This window comes from Pelobates fuscus, chromosome 6 (assembly GCF_036172605.1).
Source record: "Pelobates fuscus isolate aPelFus1 chromosome 6, aPelFus1.pri, whole genome shotgun sequence".
Lineage (NCBI taxonomy): Eukaryota > Metazoa > Chordata > Amphibia > Anura > Pelobatidae > Pelobates > Pelobates fuscus.
In genome coordinates, this window is record NC_086322.1 from 57920830 (window position 1) to 57943162 (window position 22333).

The 22333-nt window shown below is 38.7% G+C and overlaps 2 protein-coding genes across 2 annotated transcripts in view; both read right to left on the reverse strand.

Moving 5' to 3' along the window:
* LOC134615223 (uncharacterized) overlaps positions 1-17601 on the reverse strand; it is a 43376-nt gene extending 25775 nt beyond the window's left edge. Inside the window, exons 1-3 of the mRNA XM_063459715.1 lie at positions 17554-17601; positions 1333-1486; positions 288-457 (exon numbers count right to left, since the gene is read on the reverse strand). Coding sequence (XP_063315785.1) covers positions 288-457; positions 1333-1486; positions 17554-17601 — 372 coding nt within the window. The remainder of the gene's footprint in view (positions 1-287; positions 458-1332; positions 1487-17553) is intronic.
* Positions 1-22333, reverse strand: part of LOC134566054 (uncharacterized) — a 449970-nt gene that overhangs the window by 34465 nt on the left and 393172 nt on the right. The window lies entirely within an intron of this gene.

The window sequence follows — 22333 nt, forward strand, 5'->3', positions numbered from 1 at the left end:
ACAATCAGGCTCTAAACACATGTACAATACACTTTCCTTACACTTTTGTCCTTTTTGGAATCGCATTTATGGAGACACCAGAGACATGTCACAAGCAAACACAGAGCAAGCATGTTAATAAATTTGCTTGCCCTGCATAGAACAAATACAGGGCCTTCTCAATAGGCGGCTGTGATTTAAAAACGTCCGGGACAAACTTTTTCCCCAGTCCGGCCCTGAGTATATGTATATATGAGTTAGAAATCAATCTTTAGAAAGACGCTAAACAAAATAATAACATTACTCACCAGTAATTCAAGTTCAGACAGTAAACCTACATCTTGCAACCCATGCAAAAATGGAAATCTTTTTGTTATTGCAAGACAAATTGCAACCTTTTGTTGTTTAAACATCCTTTTCAATATGTCATTGTTTGCACTTATGGGAGCCACACATTCAACATCTTCTGATCCGTATTCTGTGTAGACAATAGGACATGCACCATAAGAGAGAAATAATATGTCGATAACTGTATTATTTGTGACAGTGCCACTTTTAATGCACTATGTCTTGATTTCATTATACAGCACAGTGTCAGGGTATTTCTATGGTATTGCTCTGGAAGCAGCATTTTTAATGTAGCAGGGTGAAGGATTCATACATCATGATTTGGGGTTAAAATCATAGGTGTGGATTTTCAAATCTGCAGCTAAAAACATTGTCGTTCTGCAGGAACGGCAATGCTTTCATTGTATTGTTAACCTGTCTCTGGTGGCCGTCATACTAACAGCCCCAAGAGGTGCTACGGCAAAATAGTGGAGTAAAACTCCACTACTTCAATCTTAGGGTTTTATAGAGACCATCTGATTGGTGCAGCACGGCATTTGGCCACACATGCATTCTAGCCTCCCAATACTTCCCTATGGAGGTGGAGCGGTATACCGGAGACCTGTGAGAAAGAAAAAGTAAACTCATATTTTTAACCCTGGCAGCAGGGGCCCCTAAACCATACATTTGTATTCCTGACGCTATAGTGTTCCTTTAGGGCATAGTATGGGGCTTAGGTCAATACATGTAGTAGGAGCCATAAGATTTGCTGCTGGGAAGAAGCCTCTGATCTTTTTGCCACCTAACAATGCCCATACCTTTTCACATTAAATCCCCCCTGGTTTCCTCTTTTTTACCATCACCCCTTTTCTTTTTCATAGTCATCCTCTTATAAAACACCCATTCTGTCTCTCTTTCTCCTAATGGATATTAAACCTTTTGCATTTATGACCAAGCAACGCCCAGAGGTGGGATCTAGAACTCCACCAACTTAGAAAGCAGACCAGAGAGAATTATATAACTTACCGTGCGAAATGCTCATTAATTCAGGAAATATTTTAAGGAAACAATCTAGAAATATATAATCAAGTATGATTTCAATCTGCACGTTCTTCTTTTCTATCCAGCACAAGCTTTCATATATCACTTGATGAACGGACCTCTCATCTGTTTGCAGCCTCTATAAAACAAACAATTATTATTTTATATACAGTTTAGTTTCTAGACAAAGGGCGAAAAATGCTTCCAATCTATAGTGTACAGCTAAAACATGAAGCAAAGTCAGATGTTTAACAGCTCACTCATATTAAAAAAAGCATATGCAGTGATGAATAAAAAAAAAACAGCCATACAGAAGTGAGTAACATAAAAGCACTTACACAGCCTCCTTACATTTGAATTTTTGCACAGTGTGTTTAATTTAGAAGTTCTTAACTCCTGCTCTCTTAATTGTTGGCTAGATCCTGCCTCCAATGTGTCATTAACCCCTTAACAAATTCCTGAAAATAGTAGCCTTTATCACCATTAAGACAATGTGGAACATCCTCGTATTTTGGGTTAAATCCTTGCTCAAACTAGGACATATAGGTAATATTCGATACCTCAGGTTCCAGTCTGTGAGCTAGGGCCATATTTAGTGTCCTCTGACTGATAGATGAGCTGTACACAACAATCACAGTAAGTGCTGCATATAGCCCTTTAGATTCCTTTAAATTACTATGGTGATTCTCCTATGCTGATGACAGTATTTATGTCGGCAGAGGGAATCCCACTCAGTTACGATTAAGTTTAGCATTAAGGTTAGTGTCAGGTTAGCATTGAAGTAGTATTAGGGTTAGTGTAGGCTTAGTTTTAAAATAGGGTAAGGGTTAATTCTGGATTAGGGATAGCAGAGGATCAAGGTTAGGGGTAAGATTAGTGTGTATGGTTTGAGTTAGTGTAAGCATTGGGTTAGGGTAGAGTTGGTGTAGGGTTAAGGGTAGGATTGTTATACAGTTAGCGTTAACTACAAAAAATTAATTTCAATGCTATACATATGAGTCAATTAACAATCAGGAGTGTATTTTATTTACATGTCTCCCACTTTTTATTCATACTTAATTCTCTGGTAGCTATACATATAGGATATTAAAGGGAACATCTAGTCCCAAAAATAAGCATTGATCTTTAGGGACTATAGGTTCTATCACTGTGCCGACTGTCCACCCTTTGTTTGACGATAAACGTTAAAGTTAAAGTTAAATTAAATTTACCCCTCCTCATTTCCAGAGCAGCAGCTGCCCAGTTCTCCTCTAAAGACATCAGTATGTCTTCAGCAATCTCGTCCAATCCAATGCTTATCATTGAGAATCTTTGGTGGGCGGAATATGTACGTGCAGACAAACACCACGTTCCTCTAATCAAATGCTGCCATGAGAAGCATTTCAGTGCAGGACTGAATTTCACTTGTTTCTGGAAGAGTTAGTGCGTCTATATGCCCCGCTGTGTAATTGTATTTAACCCCTTAAGGACAGAATTTGCGCTATATGTTCAGTTTTAATTTACCGCTTTCATATTATGTGCACCCACACTTATCATATATCATTTTGTTCAGGAGAAACAGGGATTTCATGTCACATCAAATATTTGTATAGTAAACATAATTATTTGTATTTAGTTTTACTTCTGCATGGCATTTTAACTGTGAATGTCACAATACTGTTAGCTGTTACTGCAATAAAGTACAAATATTTGTATTCAGCAAAGTCTCACAAGTAAAACAGTACCCCCAATGTACAGGTTTTTTGGTGTTTTGGAAAGTTTCAGGGTCAAATATAGTACATTACATTTTTTGGTTTATACACATTGAAATTTGCCAGACTGGTTACATTGCCTTTGAGACCGTATGGTAGCCCAGGAATGAAAATTACCCCCATGATGGCATACCATTTGCAAAAGTAGACAACCCAAGGTATTATAAATAGGGTATGTCCAGTCTTTTCTAGTAGCCACTTAGTCACAAACACTGGCCAAAGTTAGCGTTCATATTTGTTTGTGTGTGAAAAATGCAAAAAACTAATTTGAACACCAATTTTGGCCAGTGTTTGTGACTAAATAGCTACTAAAAAGACTGGACATACCCCATTTGCAATACCTTGGGTTGTCTATTTTTTCTAATGGTATGCCATCACTGGGGTAATTCTCATTCCTGGGCTACCATACGGTCTCAAAGGCAACTTAACCAATCGGCAAATTTCAATGTGAAAAAAAGGAAATTCAAGCCTTATATTTGACCCAGTGACTTTTGAAAACACCATAAAACCTGTACATGAGGAGTACTGTTATACTCTGGAGACCTCATTGAACTCAAATCTTAGTGTTTCAAAATAGTAAAACTTATTACAATACTTATATCGTCAGTGAAAGTACCATAAGTGTGTGAAAAATGCAAAAAAAATATATTTTACTGACGATATCATCGTTGTAATATCTTTTACTGTTTTAAAAACTCTAATATTTGTGTTCAGCGAAGTCTCCTGAGTAAAACAGTACCCCCCATGTACAGCTTTTATGGTGTCCTGGAAAGTTACAGGGTTAAATATTGGGCTTGTGAGACAAATTCTCTGGGCTTTCTGTCTGGGTTGTCGGGCAGGTCCCTCAGATTGTAATTAATAAAATGACTTGATTATGTAAAAATATTATATAAATATATTTGTAGAATCTAAATTTATATGTGTATATGAATATATATATATATATATATATATATATATATATATATATATATATATATTAGATAGATAGATAGATAGATAGATAGATATACATATATGTATTTATAATGCCATTCTAAATGTATTTTGAATTTAATATATATGTATATTAATATCAAAATACAGTTAGAACAAATTAAAACTGGTATATAATTTCTCTCTTTTTTTTCAATTTATGTATTGATTATTTTTATTATATATATATATATATACATATGTATGGTCCAAGTACTTTTTATTAAATTTTTATTTAATTTTAAAACTGTTTAATAACTTTTAATAACTTTTTTACAGGCATGAGGGGGACAGCCTGAGAATTCGGGCAGTCACCCTGCAGGCTCTGTATAAGCCGGCTATTCCGGCCATGTGATCGCGAGGACCCTGCTCACAGGCAGACACCAGGATTGCGACCGCCGTGGGGGGAATGGCAAGGACCCGGTAAGTACAAAGGACAGCGGGGACGTTCTATGCCGCCCGCCGGCGTTTAGGACCATCTAAAAAAGGACGGTTTCTGCAAAATAGCAAAGTTTCACATTGAAGGGCTAAAATTACAGTACCATTGCACCCAGACCACTTCATTTCAATTAAGTCGTCTGGGTGACTTTAGTAGTCCTTTAAAATAAGCAATGTATGGATGCACTTCAACACTCACTCTTAAATTGTGGAGGAATAAGCACATAGCACAAATAACACAGAATGGTTTATTTTTGTTCAGAAGCTGAACAATTGCTTCCATTTTTAAGGGGTTAAAGTTCAATTAACAGAGCTAGGAGATAATAACTTCTAAAGTAAGCACTGTGCTGGAAGATGAGTTTGCAAATTAAACCTTTTTTCATGCAGGCTGTGTGAGTCACAGCCAGAGGAGGTGTATCTAGGGTCACATAAACAGAAGCAAAAGTGGTTAAACTTTTAAGTGGCTGAGAATTGAGCAGTGAGGCTGCAGGGTCATGATCCATAGAACTGCTTAATTAAGCTTTAGTTGTTTTGTCTTGAAGCATTGCAAGATAAGATACACTTAACCCCTTTACTACCGAGCACTTTTTGTTTCAAAAATATTTAGTATAGCATTATTTTGAAGAAAGGGATACATAGCTAACATATAAACACATCATAACATTGCAATGTTGTGTATATATTGCTTTGCAGACAAGCTTAAAAATTAAAATTGTGTAAGTTTACACAATTTTTATTTTTAACTTATTTGTTCATCGTTCATCCATTTGTGTGGACACAATCAGTCGCTTGCCATTTCATTTTGGAAACTGCATGATTGTAGGCACAAGAGGGGGCAATTTGTAAATTCTCTTCTGTGTTTGAACATGCCTTCTCTGATTTTATTGGTAGTTTCACCAATGTAAATCAGGCCACAAGGGCATTTTAAGGACCACTCTAGGCACCCAGACCACTTCAGCTTAATGAAGTGGTCTGGGTGCCAGGTCCCTCTAGGATTAACCCTTTTTATTATAAACATAGCAGTTTCAGAGAAACTGCTATGTTTATAATAGGGTTAATCCAGCCTCTAAATCCTCTAGTGGCTGTCTCACTGACAGCCGCTAGAGGCACCTGCGTGATTCTCACTGTGAAAATCACAGTGAGAGCACGCAAGCGTCCATAGGAAAGCATTGATAATGCTTTCCTATGAGACCGGCTGAATGCGAGCTGCGCGGCAAGAGCTGCGAGCGCATTCAGCCGGTCGCATAGGAAAGCATTTACAATGCTTTCCTATGGACGTTTGCGTGCTCTCACTGTGATTTTCACAGTGAGAATCACGCAAGCGCCTCTAGCGGCTGTCAATGAGACAGCCACTGGAGGATTTGGGGGAAGGCTTAACCCATTTATAAACATAGCAGTTTCTCTGAAACTGCTAGGTTTATAAAAAAAATGGGTTAACCCTAGCTGGACCTGGCACCCAGACCACTTCATTAAGCTGAAGTGGTCTGGGTGCCTAGAGTGGTCCTTTAATGTGGTAAACTACAAAGGTAAATTCACAAGTAAAGAAATGCTTTATAGTCAACTTTTTGCCAGGACAGGGATGCGAAAAAGATTGGCCCTTGATGACTGAACAGCATGTCACTGAGTGTGTCTCTGTCAGTAAGTATGTATGTCATTCATTGAGTGTGTGTCTGTCAGTGAATGTGTGTCTGTTGGTGAGTGTGTGTGTCTGTCAGTGAGTGTGTGTGTGTCTGTCAATGAGTGTGTCTCTGTCGGTGAGTGGATGTCTATCAATGAGTGTGTGTCTGTTGGTGAGTGTGTGTACCTGTCAGTGTGTGTGTCTGTCAGTGACAGTGTGAGAAGGTACTCATTCAAGTAAAAATAAGCCGATGTGCACTGTTCAAGAATATATATGCACAGCAATCCCACTGAAAACAAAACCACTACCTTTTCCAATCACTGCAGTCATTGGGGATTGTGGCAAAGTTGTGTCTTTGAGTCAGTTAGTGTCAGTGTGTGTGTGTATATCCGTATCTGTGTCTGTCACTCAGTGAGTGTGTGTCAGTGAGTGTGTGTCTGTCAATGAGTATGTCTGTCAGTGAGTGTGTATGTCTTTCTGTCAGCTGTGTTTTAAATCAGTGAGATTGTGTGTCTGTCACTGAGAGTGTCTGTTAGAGTGTGTCTGTCAGTGTGTCTCTCTCAGTGCGAGTGTGTGACTGTCAGTGATTGTGTATATCTGTAAATAAGAAACAGTAAGTGGGGAAAAAAGTGCAATTGGCAAGTGCAGGCTAGTCAATCAGAAAAGGGATCACTCCCAAATCTCAAAATAGAAGGATACAGAAGTAGTATAGTTAAAGCACATATACCAAAGAGGGCACCACTATCATGAATGTGCAATTTTATTTACCATACAGACGTTGGAATGTGGCATGTAAAGGAAACATAAGAAAAAATATACATAGTGAAGTATTTAATGATGTCAAAAGATAAAGATAAACCATTTCCCAAACGGAAGTAGACACGGTTATACAGAGCCTACCACTAAACAAAGCCCCAAAGCCTGAGTCATCACATCTGGATTCAAATCCACACCCTTCCCCATCGCAAATGGCACTAGGCAGGGATGCCCCCTATCATCCCTCCTATACATTATGGCTTCAGAACCCTTAGCCGAGTCCATCCGCTCAACGGGAGAGGTCACGGTGTCTGGATTGGCAGGGAGGAACACAAACTGAACCTTTTCGCAGACGACATCTTACTCACTATCACCAACCCTCACACGTCCCTACCGGCATTCCACTCCATACTGCAGAGGTACAGCCGATGTTCGTACTACAAGCTAAACCTTTCCAAGACACAGGCCATGGGGGTGAGGATGGGCGCCTATAGTGTCCCTTTAATTGTGTTGAAGAACTGATTGATCTAGTTATAGAAATGTCTTTCTCTAATAATAAAGGGTGATAAAGGTATTAACTAGTTTGACATAATAGTCCACCAAGTGTGAGACAATTTTGACATAAATTATGATGATGTTTGCTTGGTATGCACAGATAGATGAGTGGTCTGCGCTTTAATTGGATACAATGTACTTGTTTATTTTTTGTTTTTGTTTTTTTCTTGTTTTTTTGTAATTTTAATGTCACTGGTTTGATTAAAAAAGATAGAGGAGATAAAATCGTACGGAAAATAACAGGGTTGAATTAATGATTACGATAGGTATTGAATTGAGTTTTTTATGATAAAGGCGAAAAAGGTTATTAAATATTTGGATAAAAATGTATTGCACAGATTAGTGGACAATTTGAAAATTATAATAGTCACTGATGTCTAATGCACAAAGTTACAATAATGATAGATATTAAAGGGATACGTTGGTGCCAGGAATACAAAGCTGTACTATACAAAGCGGCACTATAACTCCCCCTGCCTCCTCCCTCCCTCGCGCCCCCTCCCCCACCCAGTAAATAAAGGATCAAAGCTGCTCCTCCGTCCCGCATTTAGCAGGCTCTAATGTGCATGTGCGGCAAATGCTGCGCGCACATTAGACCACCCTATAAGAAATACTTTCAATGCTTTCCTACGGGGGAAAATCTGATGCTGGATACTGGACCAAAGGTCCTTTTCAATTCAGGAGGCAGAATTAGTGTTTAACATTGGAGCACTAGGTGCAAAAGGGACACTGCACCCAGACCACTTCAAAGAGCTGAAGTGGTCTGGGTGTCTATAGTGTCCCTTTAGGATTTGACATAAATTATGTTTGAGGCATTTTTTTCCTTCTTTTTTACCAAATGAATTTCTGCATTTTTGGTATGATAAAGTAATAGAAAAAGAGAAAGTTAGGGGTGGCATATTTATAAAGGACACTTAATTGTGTTAAAGAACTGATTGATTATAATTATGGGTGATAAAGGTATTAACTATTTTGACACAACTTAATGCACCGAGTGTTGAAAAATTTGGAGATAAATTATGATGATTATTGTTGGGTATAATAGTATAAGGTGTATTATCGTATTATCTTATTTACAGTACACCTACATTTGATACATCTTGTCACACAGAATTTAATCTTGTAGTTGTTTTACGGAATTGCAACTCAGCCACCGTGCAGACTTGTATCTATGTATGACTGTCGATTTTTACTGCTTTGAGTTGATGTGTCTTTTATTTGGTGGTACTATTAAATGTTATCTTTATCTTATATAAGATTGTTTTACTCATTCACTCCCCTATAGGAGCATTCACACTATTTTAGTTTTTTACTTATTGATAAATGGGGAAATGTACAACATTTAGAAAATGTCAATAAAATAGATATAAGAAATAACACAGATCATGATATCACTATATAGGAAGTGAGCGAGGCAGGTTATCATTGAAAAAGCTCCACATGGAATATAAATGATTATTTATTAGGATGCTTCCAATGTTGAATTAACTAAAGAAATCATACAGTGTTACTTCTCTCAAAAAACTCTTTCAAAATGGTGAAACCTTATATCTATAATGAGAGGGCACTTTATAAACCTGAATATTCAAGCGATTACAAAGAGAGGCGAGAATCTAAATTATATATTCGATTAAATCAAGTAGCATAATCTAATAAATTAGATCCAACAAGTAATCAACATCTAGAATTGGCTAAGATTCAAAAACGTATTAATTGAGAATTAATGGAAAATAAGATCAAAATTATGGAAAAACTTAAGATTTTGGTCTTGATTAATGTGACACCAAGTCAAGGCCTTGCATACGTTATGTTTAACCTTAAGATTTAGACCAAACATAGATTAGGATATTCAGATCATGACAATAGACTGATAAAGATGTTTTCCAATAATTTTCTTAAGTGAACTGATTTTAACATAAGATTTATATTAAGATTTATATGTCTAAATTGATTTATATTTAATAAAATATTTTAAAAGACAAATATTATGGCTTCCAAAACAATCCCTATTTTTTTATTGTATTCTCAATTATTTATATAGGGAAACTCTTACCAATTAAATAAAAATTATGGCGAAAGATATCTTTATGGTCAGCCGTGCTAAAATCTATGCTTTGAGACTTTATAGTAGTAAATAGGGGTACTAGTGGTTACATGTGTAATGTAGGACTTGATAATAGAACTAAGCTTGTATTTTACATTCCAGAGCCTGTATTTGAGGATTTGAAGGAAAGATATCAATTTGACTGAAGGGATTTATATATATATATATCATATCTGGGCATCAATTTAACCAAGAATCTATCAAAAATGCATCAGTATAACCTAGCATAGGTATGGCCTTAACTTAAAATTGAAATAAAAAGATGGGCGAACTTGAAAAAAATCTTGGCTTGGTAGGATAATATCTCTTAAAATGAACACCCTCCCAAAAATTCTATATTATGTTAGAACCATACCGCTTGACAATTCCAATGTCTTTCTTCAAGACAGTACACTCAACTTTTCTACTACAATTTATTTGGAGAAAGAAAATATGTAGAGTAAAATGAACAACCTTACAGCTGATAAAACAATATGGAGGACTAGAGATGCCAGATTTCAATGAATATTATTTTGCAACCAATGCAGCTGCTCCCATAAAATTAATTTAGACCATAATAAACTGAAATGGCTTGAAATGGAAACTGATAAATTACATTCTTATTTAATCAAAGAGCTAATTTGGATACCCAAAAATAAAAGATGATCTATTTAACAAAAACCTCTATAAAATCATGGGATATTGTATTTTCGTATATAAAGCCCACTTCAAAATGGTCTAGAGCTATGCCAATTTCTATCCTAAATTATTACCAACCAAAATTAGAATTGGCAGATTGGAATGTGAAATCCATGCATAATATTGATAATTTCTTTGATAACAATTATTGATTTAACAGATAATATGGCACCCCAGTATTCCATAATCTCAAACACATTGCAAGATAAATCTGACATTTTTGAAAAAATTTGAAATTTGAAAAAATTTGAAAATTTGTATTTACATTACCCACAGCAAAAACACACAATTTATTTGTGCTATAATCTCTTTTTTCTTTCAATTACTTTAAACAAAATTTTATGTTAACATGAAAAAGGGAATTAGGGTCACAGTGGGAATTAGAAGAATGATCAGAGAGGGGTTGCTCAATGTTCAAGCCATGTAGAAAACCACTATAAAATACTTTATTGGTAGTACTTAGCCCCCCTCATGGTTACCTAGTATGAATTCAAGGCTTTCAGATAGATGTTGGTAAACAAAATTATAACAAGGTAAACAAAATTATAATAGGCCATGTCTTTTTTAGTGCCCCGGACCAAGGTGTATCAACAGTGCCGAAACGAGTCGAGCTATTTTTTGGCTTCACTTATTTAATTTTTTTCACATGCACTAGTTATGCACAGTTGTTGTAATTGTGGGATTTCGGTTATATAAGGGGTCTTGAGACATGGTAGGGTTTCTGTATTTCGATAGTTAAGGAGTAACGCCAGATTAGTTTTGTTGAAGGATGCTTCTATGTAGAAATCTTCGAGTACAAGTTCAACCTAGGCTATTTGGTTCAGTTTAATAGTGGCTACTTAGACTCTTCTAGAAACAGGACACCTTTTCTTTATAAAGCAGCAGGTGTGTTTACTTTAGGGGCATTTTGTAACTTTTTTGTTGCAACATTGATAACAGTGTCTTCATTTAATCATAAAAATCTCGAAGTAGGTTAGCTATTCAGAATACTTCATGATATAGTGGCTATGGGGGTTTACTAAAATATGGATGTACCCTATATACTCGAGTATAAGTCGAATTTTTCAGCACATTTTTTGTGCTGATAAACCCCAACTTGACTTATACTCGAGTCAGTGTCTGTATTATGGCAATATACATTGCATTAATACAGACTGGGAGCTGTGTAGGAGGGGGGCTGGCAGAGAGCGTTTACTTACCTCTCCTGCAGCTCCTGTCAGCTCCCTTCTCCTCCGCGCCAGTCCGGTCAGCTCCCCTGTCAGCTCCCAGTTTAAGTCTCGCGAGGGCCGCGGGGTCATAGTGCGGCTCTCGCGAGACTTACACTGGGACTTGCAGAGGGAGCTGAAAGTACCGGCGCGGAGGAGAAGAGAGCTGCAGGAGAGGTAAGTAAACGCTCTGCCAGCCCCCTCCTACACAGTGCACACCACTGGACCACCAGGGAGTGAGAGCCCCCCTCCCTGGCCAGCTAACAACCAGGGAGGGGGGACGAAAAAATAAAAATGTAAATAATATTAAAAATATTTAAAAAATTATAAAATTAAAAAAATATATTAATAATATAACAAAAAAATAATATTAAAATAATAATTAAAAAAAATGCCCATCCCCCACCAAGGCTCTGCATCACACTCTGCATCACACACACACACTGCATTCATACACACACACACTGCATTCATACACACACACTGCACTCATACACACACTGCATTCATACACACACTGCATTCATACACACACTGCATTTATACACACACACACTGCATTCATACACACACTGCATTCATACACACACACTGCACTAATACACACACTGCATTCATACACATACTGCATTCATACACACACTGCACTCATACACACACTGCACTGATACACACAAACACTGCATTCATACACACACTGCACTCATACACACACACACTGCATTCATTATATATACACACTGTAAATAAATATTAAATTAATCTAATTTTTTTAGGATCTAATTTTATTTAGAAATTTACCAGTAGCTGCTGCATTTCCCACCCTAGTCTTATACTCGAGTCAATACGTTTTCCCAGTTTTTTGGGGTAAAATTAGGGGCCTCGGGTTATATTCGGGTCAGCTTATACTCGAGTATATACGGTATTTTTTTTATGATTGTAATAGCTGGCCTTTATTTTGATTGCTGCCTGTTTAGCTATATATGGGCACCATAGTGTTAGATCACTGACCAGTTTCTTTTTTCTGCCGCACCTGGAAGTTATAGAACTGCTGTTTGGTAGAATCCCTCATACCCCCTTCATTTAGATTGGTTCTCTCTAGTCTGTCCCTCCTTGGCCACCCAAACTCACCTGCTCTCTAATTATTGTTGAGCCATTTGGGCTCTTTTAATGGGTTTTTCAATCTGTTTGGGTTTTCCTTTGTAATTGTCCTTTTTGAATATATTAATAAAATTGTGTATATTTATCATATTTTTTTTCAATTACTTCATAAGAGACCTTTTTGTCTCTTTGGACCTTTGTGTCCATTAGACATTTATGTGTTTGTTTATATATGATACTTAGGGCTACCTCTTTTAGGTTCCCTTAGCACACCACTAAGTTCCTTTTTGGGACTGAGCTTTGTTCTGGTTACATGTCCTTATTGCTGCATCAACAATTATACTTGATAACAAAAGATATGAACAGGCACTAAGACAACCCTTTCAATATTCTATAAAACTTCAATGGGATATCTGGGAAACTGAGGTGAAAAAAAAGAATGGTAGAGATGATATTATAAGGTACCTTCGGTAGAAATTCATGCATCTCTGCTGTATATTGAACACACTACAGACCTACTTTTATTATAGCCAAAAATTATGGAACCACCCCCTCTCCTTTTTTTCTTTTTTTTACCTTTATTCTTTCTTTTTTATTTTCATTAATGTACATTGTTCCTTATTTGCTTGTTTTAAAATTATATTGTTATGTTTTACAAAAATGTATCAATAAAAACTATTTGAAAAGTATGAAGCTTGCTTATTTATGTTTATTGCTGTTTAGAGATACATACTGTAGCGGAGCTTCAATATTAAGTCCCAATATCTCCGCTGGTAAAAGAAAGTGTAACGGAATGCGGTATAATAGTACACGATATCCGTTGGTATCTTCAGTAAATCCACAGTCAGAGTAGAAAGCAAGGCAATATCCCCAATCCTCCCAATAACCGGACGAAACACAGTTTGGGAGTCACCAACTCGGTTTATTCACAAGCAGCATATTTATACAGTTCCCCATGCAAGGGGTTTCCACACAGATAATCCAGGGGATTTCTCCCAACATGCATTGTGACTTTCCCAACAGGCATTGCTGCACGAGATGGATACTCCCACTAAAATGGACGATTAAGTGGATTATCCCCTCGTGCAGCAAAACCGACAATTGACTTTAAAATATATAATTCACACAATATTCGGTACTTTGGAATAACCGAACGTTCGGTAGATAGCTGGGGTCGGAGCGCACACTTTGTGAGAATACCGCTCTGATCCCAGCTGAATTGACCGAACGCCGCACATAATACATTTAAACATGGAAGTTGGTCTAAAAGTACCGAATAAGTACTGGACACATAATGTACCAAACGCGGGACTCCTGAACGCTCTGGAAGTCCAGCGGTGTTCGGATCATTGAGTAGCCGTTTTCAGTTCCAGGCTCTCGACGACCGAACACCGCTGCAGAGACAAAGGATCCAAGATGGCCGACCGCCGCATGGTCGGTAGTCGAACGACGGCCACCTAGGAGAGCCCTTAAGTACCGATTGCAACAATGTTGCAATCGGTTAATTGGTACCACACAACTTGTGAATGTGTGGTCGACCTGGGGAGCCCGTATTCATACGGCGAACGGCCAGGATAACCGTGTTTCGTCGTACGAATGCTTGTATGCTGGCAGCGTACGGCTGTCAGCATGCGAACGGCCATAGCACAATACATATACAATCAACGGAACACATTATACATTCAGCCTACGGACAACCTATACTGAATATAGCTCAGAAGTGGCTAGGTTTGCCACAGAAAGTAATCCAAGAAAAGCGTTGAAATGGAGGCAATATCCCAAATTCCCCAGTAACCGGACGAAACACAGTTCTGGGAGTCAACTGAGGTTTTTATTCACATGCTCCAGTATTTATGTGATTCCCCATGCAAGGGGTTTCCTTAATCATCTTACAGGGGTTATACAGTAGGGGACTACATGGGGAACTTAACATACAGGACATTTCACCATGCACTGCTGTACGAGAGGGATACTCCCACAGAATATCCTGTTAAGTGGATTATCCCTCCGTACAGCAGAACCAAGCTTTTTATTCCAAAATATGTAACTGGCACATCATTCGTGCTATTGGACCGAATGACATGAGTAGATAGCTGGGATCTGAGCGCATATTTCGGTAGATTACCGCTCAGATCCCAGCACAATTAGCAAAATATAAAATACATTTTAATATGGATTCTCCATAAAAGACTCAAATACATAGTGTGAGTGAAAGTACCGAAAGACCGGTGTTTCCGAACGGTCTGGAAGTCCAGCGGTATTCGTGCCATCGAGTAGCCGATTTTAGTTCCAGGCACTCGACGACCGAACACCGCTGAGCTAAAAGTGAATCCAAGATGGCTGCCGCTGCCGCCGCGTAGTCGGTATCCGAATGACAGCCACCCCGCGAATCAATTAACTGGGGAATGATACAATGTAACAATCTGTTAATGGGAGCCACACAACCTCCTGTGTGTGGTCTCCCATTCGGGACTGTGCACATTTCACGAACAGTGTTGAAAGTCACTGTTTGTGAAATTACCATATAAATGCTAGCGGCTTTCGTGCCACTAGCATACGAATGCCCTCTATCACCTTTTACCACAAACACATAAAACAACAAAGGTTAAACAGCCTTTCTAGGACAACCATGAGATATATACAGTAATAGTCTGAAGTGGCTAGGTCTGCCACACATACTAAATGAGGCACAATTTTGAAACAAGAAAACATGGATTACTAAGAACAAAAGCGGAAATAGGGAAGAAAAGAAATGGTTTTAAAATGAAAAGAAGGACAGATGGAAGAAAAAATAAAAGAAGGGAAAAAAATATAAAGAAAGCAAAGGGAAGGGAAAAAAGAATAGGAAAGAAAAAATACTAGATATGTTTTCTACTATCTCTTTTTAATGCATATTTATGCCTAATTTATAATGTATTTTGTACTTTCTTCTTCTTTTTTTTTTTTCAAATGTAAGTGAAGAAAAAAAAGAAACTACCATTTCCCAATTGAAAAAATATATTTTTTTAAAGTAAGCAGCACCTTATGGGGAATGTAAATACAATTACCTCAGCTGCCCTGCCTTTATTACAATTCCCTTCATTGCAGTGTTCTAGCCCTTCCTGAGTCCTGCAATGGGGCTACGCCAGCTATCTCCACAGACGAGGTTGGTATAAGCTGATAGGAAGTTGTTTTGTTCCACACTGGAGGGTATGCACTCACTCTACAGACTGGATGTGAGGAAAAGCTTTGTTCTTCTCAGGGTGGATGGTGTGAGAGGGTTGTCAATTTCCCAGTGTCTTCTAGCCTGTGCCTTTCATTTTATTTTTGAGATCACTGTTTTTAAGATAAACTAATCTCCTGCCTCCCCCCTTTAAAAAAAAAAATGCCTTTTACTGTAGTGGTTTCGTTGCAGTTGATAGAAGCGAATAGGGCATTGCGTTGTTTTTTTTTAATCACTGCTTTTTTTTTTCATCAGTCGCTCACTCATATTTTCCTCATTTTTTTAAATCCCATTTTTTTCAAGTTCTCTCACTTGTTTTTTTTTAATATGCCTGTAATAGTATCATTTTGACATCTCAGAATTTGCTTTGTGAACATTTCTAATATTGTAGGCATTTGCATTGCTGTACAAGAGGCAACTTTTCCCGCCCTATTCATTAATCCAAATCGTTTTCCTGAAATGTTTCCCTGAACAAAATTCATCCAAACTGAAACATTGTATGAACACATTCCATATGATTTTAAATCATATATTTTTGGTGGGAACGGGTGGGATTCGGATGAATTGATTCAGAAAAACCACATTTTTCACTGTGCACATGTCTAGAATGGGGATATAGATCTAAATATCCTACCTGCCTTTACCTCTTAAAATAGATAAATATACAATTTCTCACCACAAAGAAACTATTATTCAATAAAGGTCTTTCTGCTTAAATGTTCACATGTTCTTAAAGTGTAATAAAAATGTGATCATTTTAAAAGCTACATAGAGGCAATAACCAACTATTTTAATATATGTATTGTTTTCCTCATCTATTCTAAACAGTAAAACATATGATTAGTAAAGTTACATTATCATGACTGGGGGTATCGTGCCACTTTTTTCCCCTCTACTAGATTTGCTTATGGACATTAATCCCCAAATTTCCAAGACCCTTCATGGATGTTATACAACTAGCAAGGTGACCATTTTTTCAGATCACCTGTGGTTATAGTTCCTATAACCTCCGATCCAGTACCAACACTTTACTTAGTCTACCTCAATATAAAAAGAAAGCAGCCTGATCCTCCTTCTCCTACAGAGCACCGCATTTGTGGAACGACCTCCCGCACAAATTAAAATCTTCCCTAAGCTTAAAGTCCTTTAAGAGATCCCTCTCTACATACTTGAAAACAGAATGTACCTGTCATTGTTGATTATATATTTCCTACCTGTTCTATGTTAAATTTTGTATATATTGTATATTAATATTGTATTTGTATTTTATTGTACTCTAACTGTAACAATGCAATGATTTGTGGACCCAGGACATACTTGAAAACGAGAGAAATCTCAATGTATCTTTCCTGGTAAAATATTTTATAAATAAATAAATAGTCACTCTTAGATCTGATAGTGAGTGCAGGGTATTAACTGTAACATAACACTTGCCATGATGTTGCCAAGTTGTTACGATGCTTAGACCGACCATTGACAACAGGAGTTTTGTTTTGTTTTTTTCTTTACATATTAATTGTCAGACCGGTAAATATGTATCATAATAAATATATGTAAATAGCCACTTGGTTATATTACAAAAAACAAATACATGTGTAAGGTAGATTGCTCTCTTGAAGTAAAAAAGACTTTGCATTTCACTCTATTCCCTTTGCACAGAAGTCTGTCTAGTGAACAAATTACCAAAAAATAAACTGGTTGAGTAGAACCTGGTTTTGTCACTTTTAGTGAAACATCTAGATACTGATTGAGTTAAAATAATTTAAAATTGAAATGTACACAGAGCTTTATAAAAATATTAATAATGTACAGTGTGTACTTACCCTTATGTCAAGATCTAAAGTGAACTTCCAGTTGATCAAGTCGATCATGTAACTAATGCCTCAACACGAAAATCCATTTATTATATACTTCCCCCTCTCCCCAATACTTATTAACTTTTTCAATTGTAAAAAAAATTCAGTTGGTTTGGAATAAAAATGAGCTGATAATGGGTGTTCTTTAAAACCTTTTGTAATATTCCTAATATGTTTTTCCACTCTAATGTGTACTTGTCCTGTGGTTAAGACATAAATTCCATTAGTATGGTGACAGGTTAATAGCTGTTTACTTTTATACTGTGGAAGCTCCCTTAAAATCCTTTTTTTAAATTGAATTTCATAATTTTGAATTTACAAAAAATTACATTACATTACAAAACACATTAGCACAAACAAACAAGTCCATGGGTTACTCGCAAGGATGTGAAGCTTTACTACAGTATAATCTTGACCTTCTATATTTCATGCATGTTTTTTTTTTTTTATTATTCTTTATTTATTGTGTCGGCTGGATCCCAGGATTTTCAGACATTACATACTGTACAGATTGAATAAAACAATCAGTGTGGGGGCGTGGCTAAGCGACTGACCTGCATGGCCGCACGGTCTCAGAGCTCCGAGACACATCGCGTTACTTACAAACTTTACCCGCAGTATTACCGAACCGAGACACCGGGAAAGACAGGCGGTAGACCCACAATACAACATGGGTCGAAAAAACAAAAAGATAAAGCCCGATATACCCCGATTAAGCCAAGACATTGGCGTGCTCCTGAGGCAGACACAACAGGCCGGCCAGCCCAAAATGGCCGACTACCCTGAGGCCTACTCAGACCTGTCTGAAGAACTGTCCCTGGAGGACGACGAAGACGATCTGCCGTCTAGAATGGCGCCAGCAATGAAACCGATCAGCCCAGACAAAGAGCCGGTGACAACAGCGGTGCTGAAAACTCTGCTGGCGGAGCTTCAGCACAATATCCTGGCTGACGTGGCGAACCTACGCACAGACCTCCAGGGCCTGACAGGCCGGATCGGTACCGTAGAAGCGTCCACGGAGGAGCATACACAACAAATTGCCTCCATGCAGCAAACAATACAGGGGCTCCAGAAACAGAACGCAGCGTTCGATACTAGATTGGCGATACTGCAAGACATGCGGCGCAAAAACAATTTAAAAATCAGGGGCATCCCAGAGGCTACACCCACAGAGGAGCTGCCACATATGTTGAGACGCCTCATGGTGGCACTGTTATCCCCAAGACAGGCCGAATCCATGGCGATGGAGGACTGTTTCCGCATACCGAAAGCACCGAAAGCTCCAGCAGCAGCTCCGAGGGATCTAATAGTTTGCTTCCGCAATGGCAGGGACAAGGCGGCAATGCTCATGGCTCTCAAAGACCGGGATTCTTACAATTTCGAAGGATCGCAACTCACCCTTTATCCAGACCTCTCGGGAGGGACCTTGGCATGGCGGAGATCTCTCCGCCCGGTTACCACCCTCCTTAGGCAGAAGAGCATCCAGTACAAGTGGCGGCTGTCACGAACCCTCGTAGTCCTACATGGAGAATCTCAGCACACAGTCCGCGACCTCACGGAAGCTCAGGCTCTGTTGCACACAATAGGACTCACACTGGACTCGCTGCCACCTGAGGGATCCCAAAGGCCCACTCCTGCACCTCAATGCTGGGACCCGGCAAAGGTGACAACTTTCGTACCGCGGAAGTTTCCACCGATTAGTGCCGCACCGGTCACCACCTGAACTCTTCCATATGATACGGGGTACCCAACACCCATAGTTACTCTAAGTTACCCTAAACTACCACAAGTTGTGTATTTGTATTCTTATTTCTTTTTGTATGCACGCACACCCCCGTAAAGCGACTTTCTGACCGCGCACTAACCCCTCCCATACCCGACAGAAGCGCATCAACGACCGACACAAGCAGCCCTTTAGCCGGGCATCAAACTCCTGGCCCCAGCAATAGTCCTAGCGAGACTAACATACACTGACAGTGATCACCTAGACGACTAGCTCCTAGCAGGTACCTTATCTTATGAATGTGGCTAAGTGGCATGAGATTAGCTGTCCCGATATCACCTCCACCCACAGAGCATAGGGAAGGCAGGATTCTCTAAAACTGTCATGTAACACCAACAGCATACCTGACCCATCAGTTACCCAATATGACCATTGCTATGTCACGTATGCCCTATTTGACAACACAACGTTTGACTTATCTCTCTAAAATTAAAAATGTGTGCAGAATTATTGTTAGCCACGTTGAAACTGTATATGATTGTTTTGCCCTGGACTGCTATTGTGGCACCAAGGGCCCGTTTGTTGTTAACCGCACAACAAAAATAAAGAATTAAAAAAAAAAAAAAAATCAGTGTAGCCATTTACAGCTGGGGTTTGGCCCTCAATACATATGCCTTCCTTTATTCCTTTTATTACGTTAGTATGGCGGTTTAAGTTCAGAACTGGGCTCAGCCCTGTGTTTCCACTGGTAGGACTGAGGTAGATACTCCTAGTTGAGGGGGAGGGAGTAAGAGGAAATGGAGGGGTGAGGGGATGCAGGGGCAGTGGCAGGCAGCGTGCACCTCATCCACTCCAGGGGTTCCTATCCTATCATTGTTTTGGGTGTTCAACCATTAGAATAAGTTTCCCAGGGCTGCCAAATCTTTCTGAAGTTTTTCTCCGTATTTCTAATCTGGGTGGGCAGTTTGTCTGCTATCGTGGGTGTGGAGTTTTTAAGCCATGATTGTGCTAGGGATCGTATGGCCACTAGAGTAAGTTTGTTAAGGAGTTTTTGTTCCTTCACAAGTAGTCCGTCGGTGGGTTTGGACAGCAGGGGTCCATAGCTATCTGCCTCTCAAACACATCTGCCAGCAGGGCCTGCACCTGTGTCCAGAAACTGCTGACCTTTGGGCATGTCCACCACATGTGTATGAAAGTGCCATTATCCTGACATTCCTTCCAGCATGTATCTGTCATGGTTTTTCCCATCCTGTTGAGTTTTACTGGGGTTGTGTACCATCTCATCAGCATCTTATATGATTGCTCCTGTTGCAGCATTTTATGTACTTGTTTTATCTAGCGATCCTTGGAATGGCAATGAGGACTAGGTTTGCACCTAGCTATGCCGATTTATTTATGTCCCTTTGGCACAAGTATACATCTATAGGGGTCATGTCATGCCTTAACTATGGTATCCTCTTACTTCCTGGTTCCATGGAGCCTAGCCACACCCCTTTAGGACACGGTCTGCCTATTTAATCTGACTGCACCAGCTGATCTAGGCTGGATTATTGAACTACGTTCCGTACTCACGAACCGGCTACAACTTCGTTGTGAAAACCTCTGTTACCAGACCGGACTGAAAGACTCTGCAAGTTCCCTTCACCTCTCCTCATCAACAACTAAAAGCTTAACACTCTCCATCCAGGATAAACGCCTCTGAGGAGATCTCGGGAACCAGTGTTCTATGTGCCGGAAGCTAAGTAAAACCTCTGTGATAAGCATTGCATCTAAAGCTGTTATTTCCTGTCTCCAAAATCCTACGATAATACAAAACCGTTACAGCTAACTTCAACTCATACTTTATCTCAGTTAGCTGCATCTGTCTTGCTTCGGTTAAAGTCTATGGAACAGCTATTGTGACTGCTTATCACCTAAACCGTTGATTCTACTAAGAGACTCTTTATTGATTCAGTGTCTGCAATTTACTATCGTTTACTCCTTAAAGCTACAGTGCCTGTAATTGTGGACTTCAGTTATCATTTACTACTTAAAGCTACAGTGCCTGTAATTGTGGACTTCAGTTATCATTTACTACTTAAAGCTACAGTGCCTGTAATTGTGGACTTCAGTTATCATTTACTACTTAAAGCTACAGTGCCTGTAATTGTGGACTTCAGTTATCGTTTATTACTTAAAACAACAGTACCTGTAAATTGGAATTAAAGTCATTACCTTTTACTTTTTATAATAAATATTCAAACTATACGAAATCTGCAGTTGTGTTCCTTCATAACAAATGTTTAGACGTGACAGAATAATCCAGCCATTGTAATGGATCCAGCAGATTTCGATTCTACTATAACTACGTTGAATCAAAGAGTTAATGCACTAGCCCAAAGTGTGCAAGACCTGCAAGTTACTAACGAAAGACTTCTCACTTATATCAGAGATTTACAAACTCATACTCCTCATACTACTCTGCACTCGGCTAGTGATCCTGCTGTGTGTAACCCTGAAAAGTTCTATGGAGATCGTTCAAAATACAGGGAGTTCCTCAACTCTTGCAAACTTTTAATTGCTTTGAAACCTAGATCATATCCTACAGAAAGAACTAAAGTTTGTTCGGTTATTTCCTTTCTAAGAGGTGAACCTATGTCATGGGCCCATTCCTTTCTGGAAAACGATGACCCCATTTTAAATTCACTAGATGAATTTTTTGAAGCCATGTCTCTTCTCTATGAAGATCCTAACAAACAAGCTACAGCTGATTTAACAATCAGAACACTACAGCAAAGAAATAGACCCGTTGAAGATTACATTGCTGAATTCAAAAGATGGGCTATAGAAACGCAATGGAATGACATCACATTGCGCAACCAGTTTCGAATTGGTTTATCGGAAGCTGTAAAAGATGAATTATCTAGAACAGAACTCCCTACTAATTTGAACGCTCTAATTCGCCTATCAATCAGCATTGACAGAAGATTAAGAGAAAGAAAGGCCGAAAAAGCCCTTTCACATTCAAAAGACCGCAAACCTTTC